This window comes from Gavialis gangeticus, unplaced genomic scaffold, assembly GCF_001723915.1.
Source record: "Gavialis gangeticus isolate Ggan-Ray unplaced genomic scaffold, GavGan_comp1, whole genome shotgun sequence".
In the NCBI taxonomy this organism is placed as follows: domain Eukaryota; kingdom Metazoa; phylum Chordata; order Crocodylia; family Gavialidae; genus Gavialis; species Gavialis gangeticus.
In genome coordinates, this window is record NW_017728996.1 from 41,044,085 (window position 1) to 41,053,358 (window position 9,274).

General features: G+C 40.0%; 1 protein-coding gene across 2 annotated transcripts in view; it reads right to left on the reverse strand.

The window, feature by feature from the left end:
* Window positions 1–9,268, reverse strand: part of RORA (RAR related orphan receptor A) — a 133,235-nt gene extending 123,967 nt beyond the window's left edge. For both annotated transcript variants that reach the window (XM_019504365.1, XM_019504364.1), the window contains exon 1: window positions 9,205–9,268. In XM_019504365.1, coding sequence (XP_019359910.1) covers window positions 9,205–9,235 — 31 coding nt within the window. In that variant the 5' untranslated portion in view covers window positions 9,236–9,268. The remainder of the gene's footprint in view (window positions 1–9,204) is intronic.
* Between the last annotated feature and the right edge of the window lie 6 nt (window positions 9,269–9,274).

Genomic DNA, 9,274 nt, shown 5'->3' on the forward strand with positions numbered 1-9,274 from the left:
GGGGCATTTACTAAGCCACAGCCCAGAAGTATAGGAGTGGATATGAGGCTTTTGGCTAGCCCCTAGGCCCGCCCACAAATTGTGCCCTCCCAGACTCAGGAAGCACCAGTCACCCCAGTTGCTAGGACTATTCTTTTGAACAGATGTCTAAATTAAATGCATTTCCCCATTACTCTGGTGCTTCGCCTACAACATGGCCATCTTTATACAGCAGGGCATGAAGTTCTCTCTGAAAGTCTTGAAAATAACAGCCTGAAGTGCTTGACTTGGTATGAAAGGATAGCTTCTCTTTTACCGAGGTTCTCGAACATTCATAATTATCATCATCATCTGACACACAAATTTTTAAAGGTTACCAAATCAAATGAAAGAAAAAAAATGGATTGCCAGGCAGTAGAAATGCTAAAATAAAAAGGTTGTGTGGTACAGAAAGTAGCTATTAATTTTTTAAGTCTGAAGTAATTGCTGTATATTAACTGGAAAAAAAAAAAACATTTTGCGCTGTAACTATTCTGTGATAAATCAAATACCAACAAAGATAAAAGAACTAATTTAACCAAGGGGAAAATGCACCTGCTAATGAGCAACCCTACACTTAAAAGCTAATTTAGGAAGCCAACAAGTCAGTCACACTACTCCTTTCAACCCACTAAGGCAATTCCCATTGTTCAAAACACAAGTCAAAATGAAACCACTACAACCTCTCTGCACTGAGAGGAGACTCTGAATAGTATGGTGATGCAGAGCACTAGCTTGTATGCTTCTGCATCCCCCACTGGGCATCTGTGCTTCAGGTAACTTGGGGGTTTGAAGTTCTCAATCCCCAGAGAGGCACATCAGAAGCAAGTGAAGCTTCATGCTATCTCCCAAGTTAGCTCCAGGTGCTGGAAAGGGTGGCAAAATATATATAGTAGATTAATAAAGAAGATGCTCACCTCTATCATTTCATTAAACAAAGCAGATGTCAACTTCTGCTCCCTTCTGCAAGATTAAAGAGTGCTCGTTCAAGTACTAAAAGCACAGCGTAAGCTCTTTGGAACAGGGATTGCACTGTGCTACATCACAGTACACTGTTGAGTACAATGGGGCCTTCATCCCTAATTGGACTCTGCTAGTGCTACTGCAAACAAAAGATGATGCTTGGACTAAAGATAAAAATATTTCTTCTGTCAGTTTTGGTTCCCAGAACACTGCGGGTGAGAAGGAGGGAGGAATTTGGTGGCTTCACCTAACAACCCTGTACAGCTCCATGCTTGCCTTCTCTTGCCATCCAGAGAAGTTCACTGGGGAAGAGGGATGGATCCAAGGCCTTGCCTACACCTATGCTTCCACTGCCTTTACTCAGCTGCAGGGGACACATATTTTAGTGGTGAATAAGCTTAGGTAAATTGAAATAAACTTCATGCATATGCTCATTCTGCCTTTTGCACCAATTTAACTTAAAATCTTAAAATTTAACTTAAACTAACCAAGTGCAATTCTGCCTGGAGAAGGACCCAAATGCTCTCCGGCCAATTCCAACTAGTCTTCAGGACAGAAGATGGTAAAACTATAGAGTTAGATACCCATCTCTCACCCTCTACAAGGACTGGGAGGAGCTATGGCAACAGCATCTTTCCACGGTTTGTATGATTTAAGTCATAATTTAAAAACCACAGCACAAACAGTTCTTTATCAAAGAATATCTGTTTATAAAGCATTCAAACAACCCAAGGACCTTCCCTTATGCTTAGTCATGGTATATTAACTGTTTACCAGATCACAAGTATGACTAGAAGCTTCCATTATACCTTATTAAATAGGTAACGCTTCTTTTCTGTCACTTCAAATTTGAAAGAACTCTCTCTCAAGATTAATGTGCAACACGGAGGTGTCCTTCCAGGATTAATATTAATAACAATTGTAACCAGTGTATTTAATCATATTTTCTGTAACAGTAACAAATTTGAATGAGTTTAAAGATGGTATGTGATGTGAAATTTTTTACTTTGTTTTTTGGTGAGAAAGGTCACCTTCCAAAGTTTATAAATGTGAACAAAGCATTTCACAAAGTACCTTGTTCCAGTTTTAAAAAGAAGCACTACAGAGAGAGAGAACATAAGCATTATGCAAGAAGTTACATGGAACATACCATATAATATAGACGCACTGAATATTTTATTTGCATTGTTCAAGTGTAAAGACCTTAGAAATATTTACATTCAAGTAGCTTTAATTGGGCTTGGAGATAAAATGTTTTAAAAAATGAAGACTAGAGCTGTTTGCAGACATTAAAAACAACCAACCCCCCCACAAACCCAACAAAAAATAGAGTACCTTAGTTTAAATTTCACACACTCCCATGCTGAGCCCAGCACATGCCCAGAAGAGGCAGCATATTAGTTTGACCCAGCTTGCCTGACGCCCATCTAGATCGGGCACTTTAGGTGGGGCTTTTTTGGTGCTTTTATCTACTAGCTGATTGAACCAGATTTAGACAGAAGCACCAAAAAGCCCTGCTGAAGCACCCGATCTGTACAGGTGCTCCAGAGCCAAGTTAAAGTAATGTGTTTTTTCTTCCAGTAAATTGGGGGTGGTGGGGTTCTTAACATCTAAAAGCAGCCCAGATGATTATACTTCTCTTGGCATTGATCTTAGCCTAGCTGATTATATACAAAGCATCACAAAAAGGCACACAAGCTGCAGTCACAAAAACCGAAAGTGGCATAGGACCAAGAGTCACTAGCCTATCTGCTATGCTGGGGGTGAGGGGGTGTCGAACCCATGAGGGGATGCCCACAGGTCAGAAATTTTGCAGCAAGACAAGCAATAGCCCCCACTTGCCCTGCTGCCAGTCCCATGGGCCAGATGACAGGGCTCTGCAGGCCATATCTTTGACATTCCTACAGACACAAACACAGAGGGAAGCCAAGTCTCAAGATGAAAACTTCACCCTTTTGTAATAAATAAGAAAACTACCGCTTGTCTTTACTGGGGCCAGGATTTCGTGCAGCCCAACTAGAGGGTGTCAGTAGCACAAACATCTGACCACTGCAAGTAGAGACCAGGATAGTGTTTTCAGCTGCACAAAATCAGCAATGAACAATTTTGCTAGGTTTGCTCAGATAGCTAGTGGAAAAAATTGGCCTGACACACACAAAGGGTGATAAAAACAGGTTGCAAATTCATATATGCTCACACTGTCTATTGGAAGCTTCATGAACTCTTATGGAGGGCTGTCACAAATGCTGATGCTACTGAAATAGTACAGCAGCTACGCTATACCTAAAAACCCACTGGATATAAGAAGATGCATGTGTTAATCCTTCCCAAACACCAACTTCAACCTTATGTCCTCCACTCCTCTGAAAGGAATTTACAGTGTAAATATTGTACGGTAGGTTAGCCTTTCTGGACTGGTTACAACAGAGTGTCCCTAATATTTGGGGAGACAGACCCCAGCTTTCTAGGTGTTCACTTGCTCCACAGAATATGAAGGTTGCACCTTCCCACAAAATCATGAATAAGATGTGATGAGAACTCTTTAAAGTTTTGTATGAATAAATGCGGAAAATGATTATTTAAAAAAATTAATCCAAGAGCCAGGTAATGGCTGGACCTGCACAGGCATACACTATCCCAGTTCTTCACCTCATCAAGTGCAAGGGCTCAAGGCTAATAATAGCTTCAAAAGGAACTACACAAGGTGGCCCAAACTCAGGTGCTGAATGTTGTATAAGGGCATTATAAAAAATTGCTCAGACTACATTCCTCCAGAGACTCTTGGTGACTCCTCTCTCTCTCCTGCATTGTGTGTGTGTAACAACTGCTTGCTGGGGAAGTGTACTCCTGAAGGGAGCTGATCCAAAGAGGCATCATTTGATACTTAATACCACACTCAAAAGGCACAGGTTTCAAAGGGGAAAAATCACCAACATCTTTACACAGAACCTCAAAACTAAATTCGAGGAACTTTCTATAGCATTAAAGGGGCAGTCTAAATTAAATGAAGGTATGAGGAAAAAAAACACGAACAAAAGCGAATTAAAACATCAGCTATGGCTTATTTCAAAATAGTGCACGACAGAAGGAAACACAAGGTCCTTGTTAGATACCTTAAGACTGCACTGGGTATTCTTTTAGTCTAAGCATGCTTTTTAAACTCCTGACAAAGTGTTTTCATTTATTTTATAATAGTATTCTTCACGCTAAGGTGCATCAGAGGAGATCTACCCCAACATGGGCAGGGAGCTTTAAAACATTTATGTGGAACACAGAGAGACCCAAGCTGATACTCTCCAATTTTCATGAAAAAACAGGAGAATTTCCAAAGGACAAGAGGTTTCCAACACAGCTTCAGCACAATTAGTCTTGTGCACATCTCTCAGATATCAGTCCTCAAAGAAAAGCTGAATCACAGAAGAAGAGAATAACTTGAGAGATGGAGTAGGCAGTTTATCAGCTGTAAACACAAAATTACAACTAGAAGATAAATACTAGGAAGATGAATGTTATGTTATGCTTTCACTGAAAGTGACGAAGTAAAATAATAGTATCATCATCGAGTTTGACTGGACTTGTAATAGGCTTCTTGAAAGAGCTGAAGTGTCTGGGACAAGTACTTATTTTGCTGCCTACAAAAAACTTCTCTCTCAGAAATACGGAGAAAAAGACCCTATTGTGACCCAAGGTTATTGAATACTAGATAGATAAATCTGCAAAGCTGGATGCATCTACCTACTTGGGAAAAGACACAAAGATTTACCACATTCCCCTTAAGGGGGAAAAAAAAAAGAAAAGAAAGCAAACTGTATTATGAAAAGCTATATTGTGCAGACACATAAAACATATCCACTTGGAGGAAAAGATATAAAAAGAAATCTGTGTTGATGCAACAAAAATACTTTGCATTATATTAACACATTTTTAAATTATTAGCATATAATGAACGCACCCAATAATATACCGCAGGTAACGCTCTCAATATTTTCATACACAGGATGTAATATTGTATGGGTGTAGTTCCTAAATGTTATGCTGAACCTGAGAAATATGACTGTGGCCCTTCTGTCTGATCAATGAGAAATGTCAACCAATTCTTCAAATTTATTTGTTTGAAAAGGCAATGACTTTCTTTTACATTTTGGTATAGCATTCTGCACAGAGGGGCTCAGGCTCCTGACCAGGTCCTGTAAGCAGTACTTTAATGCAAATAAATCATCATCAACAACAACATACAAACAGACACGTACTTATTGACCACAGGGTCAGACTGCAAAGCCACAAAGTAGCCCCTCTATGGCGATTACCCTCACTTTGCACTGGCTGACATAGCAGTTCTCCCAAACTCCGCATCAGACCTCAGCAGCAACTTGCAACTGGACCTACACAAGCTTGCTTCCAAGTTTGCCTCTGCACTGACATATTTAGAGCTGGTATAGAGAACACTTCTTAAATACTTTAATGTACAGCCATTTCACCCTACAGCACTCTTTCCAGATGTCCGTGCAGGATGGAAGTCCCAGCACAGAGTCTCTATACGTTTCATCCTCACCACTCAGAACTGTCCACAAATAATTATTTTTTTAGACATTGTCTTTCCATTGCCAGGCAGTTTAAAACAGACCAATGATTTTAAGTAGGTAACAGTTATATACTATTAAAAAAAAAAAACAAGCAAACAAAAAAAAAACAATACCACCCCAATCCTGTTATCATTTCTTATGTATAACTTCCACTGAAACCAACAGATGAGTTTTAGAGCACCTGCTACATGAGGCTTACTTTGCTCGTGTACAGTAGTGCAGCAAGTTAAAAATAAGCTTAACTTTTTTACAAGTTACTCATTTTCTATTGCAGTCTGGAAAAAAAGAAAAAAAAAAAAATCACTTAGTCATTCTAAAAGTGCCTCATAGTTGGTAGGTCAATGCCAAAAAGCTTGAAGAGATCTGGCCTGACTGACTCAGGAAAATTCAGACACAGTGATCAGTTCAGTAAGCCACTAGGGCTCGACACTGAAGTTCTAAGCATTGTAGCCAGAATTAAAGGATGCTCAGAAAGCTGACAAATCAAGAAATGGAGAAAAATCAAGTCCCTATCTACGTACCAATGCAGGGCTCATGCAAACACAGGCAATAATCAAAATGTAACACACAAGCATTTGCCCTAAATAAGGAAACCCCAAGTTCTTCAATAAACACATGAGCAAATAAACAGTACACACTTAAATTCAACAACAAAAAAAATTATTAACTGTACATCTACCCAAAGATTATTTAAATTAAAAAAAAGCGCCAAACAAAAAAATAAAAAACAAAAACAAAACAGACGCACACCTCCCAATGGTTAAACCAAACTGCACTCCAACAATCAGCTAGGGTTTTGTTGGGAAGAAAGCAAATGATTTAACCCAGTTCGGAACAAAAACAAATCCACATCAACAATTTAAACAGTGTTTCAGATTATTAACAGACATGTCCACTATAAAGAGGTTAGAGTAATATGTTAATATCCCACAAATCACCAAGATGATTGGGAATTAGCAGTCCAAGGTTATTAAAAATACTTCTAGGATCACTTTTATACCACATCATTTTGTTTCACTATGTAGACCTATACCAGCCAAGACCCTGAAATACTACAAAGCTAAGCACTTCCTGCAGGGTGCAGAGAACCCTCCACCGGCGGTGGTGCATGTGCATGGTGGATAATGGCTTACACTCGTGTAAAGTAAGGATGAAGCAGTTGTGAGATAGCATCATTCCAATTCTGTCACTCTCTCCTCCTTGGGCCTATCTCTGGTTTATCCTCTGGTCTATTATTGTGTCAATTAGTTTTTCCATCCCGAGTACAGTGTTTGCAGCCACTTTGTAGCACTTACCCAATCCTGTTCCTGTTGAAGTTAACAAGAACCAAAAAAAACCAACAACAAACTTTAATGCAAACAGAATTGGGATCAATGACTATTTAAGTCAACATAAGGATTAATCGCCTTAGGAAAGGTTCTCTTTTTAAACAGTTATAAGGCAAACTAAAATACACATGCTCCCTTAGAACAAAAAGCAAAAACAAAATACTACACGCACATTTATGACTCAAATCTGTGCAAACTAACAATACGAAGTTTCTTTAATCAACTCTTACTCATTTATGAAGACGCACAAAGTAGACAATTCACAAACTATTTCCTTTATCATTAGGAACAGAAGTACTTCAACAACTATTTTTCCTTAAATAGAAAGCTCTTCTCTCCAGCTGAAAGTAGAAGAGTACATTTTATATACGGCAGCCCATTTTAATGATATATCCATCTCCTCTTCATTGGCTTTGCTTTTTTTCCCAGTTCCTTGAATGCACTAGTGTAGCTATCAATATGCTGACAGTCAGCCAAATTTTTATTCCTTCAAAACCTTATATGCATTGGAAATAGCTGTATATTTCAAAATGAAAGAGAGCATATTTGACAGAGCATTTGTTTTGCATGAAAAATACAATTATACAAAATTTGCTTCACATAGAGTTGATCTGGGGTACCAGAAATGCAGGGCAGCAGGAAAAGAATTAATATGCTTGTGTGTCACTTTTTTTTAAGATCTGATATGGAAATTTGTAATATCCCTCATTCTCTCACAAACCACAATTTTCTTTGCTTCAGCTTCATAGCAACTATAAATGATCACATACCCAAAAAGTGCTATTACAGCATCACGAATAAATAAAATAATTTTATTCACCTACACATTTTCTGTTTTTCCCCTGTGCATTAGAGCTTATATAAAAACTGCATTCCCAGTGCTTCTGGTCTACTTCTTTCAAACCACAATATTGTGCATCTATTATTTCATGGCAGCCAGAGGTCACTCCAAGACAAATGTGCTGGAGAAAGCTATGGGCTTTGGAGGAAAAAAATATGGCGATTTTCATGAATCTATTTGTCAGTGATAATGTGGAACACTGTTTTGATACTAGCGACACAGAAACATCTGCACGCATAAACCCTCAACAACAAAACATAAGAAATAATAAATTTCTTGTTCCCTACCTTGCAATTTCTGGAAAATTAATAAGTGGAAAACTGATTAAAAATGTACACTTTTCAATCCACAGTAAAATTTAAAATATGAATGACTTAGCGGAGAGATGATACTTACTGCACTTAAAAAAAAAAATTGAAAAGATACCAACCTAAACACTTACATAATAAAAAAATACATTCTGCAAGTACAAGAGTTTGGTGTTTACTGGTTTTGCACTAACAAGGAAGCTGGTTAAAAGAATCCCCCAAAATGGTGAGAGAGAGAACTTCAGACCCAAGCTGAGTTTGACAAATCATCTTACTGCCCTACTGTAAGCTTACATTTCTTCTCAAAAGCTTTCTAAAAGTAACCGATAGCTGAAGAAGAGTTTCCTCATTACACATTTTTGAATGCATGCTCCTACCGAGTTTGTAGAAAAAGTATTTTGTCAATACGTGCGCAGAATTTTGAAGAAGTGTTAAAACTCCCCATAAACCACGTGCAACCCATGTTTTGTTACAAAAATAAGTATTTCAGGTCAGCCCAATTACAGCACCGTACCAAGCACCATACGTTTAGTGCTGCTAAGGACAAGAGGATGGTACTCCTCTTTTGTACTACTCTTCCTGAGAGAGAAAAAGCAAGCTCAACCCACCCCGCACATCATCGTGCCTCCATCCAGCACCCTTCGCTGACACTACTGCCTGTCAAGGAGCCCTCTTGCCAAGTGGAAAGGAAAAAAACCCACCGCCACCAAGCCTGGGCTGCCATGGTCTCCATCATTAGCTATCTGACTTCAAATTTACATTTGTCTTTCAAAGCCTCAGAACTGGATTTGGTCTTTAAGCAGGGACGCCAACTTCAAAAAAAAAAAATGTCAATTAAAAGGGAGAGTGAGAGAGAGTGCGCCACTCACCCGGCCCGGCCAGAATAAGTTTCAAGCCGTTTAGAAACCTGATCTTTATTGTGATCTAGACTGCAGGGCCAGGGGAGCGGCACAGCCGAGCTGCCACCAGACTTTTCCACTGCGGATTTCTCGTCCCAAACTTCCCCGGGAACAGCCCCGGGCCCGGCCCTGCAGGCGGGCAGGTGTCGGAGCCCGGCTCGGGCCCTGCCGCGAGAGCCCGACGCCCGGCTCTGGCTGCGGAGCCCGGGGGAGGGGAGAGGAGGCGCCGGCCCGCAGCCAGCCCTGTCCCGCGGCGGCGCCTACCTTTCATCGCTGCGAGCACAACGCACATCATTTGTCAAGGGCGACGCGGCGGGCCGGGCCGGGTGCGCGG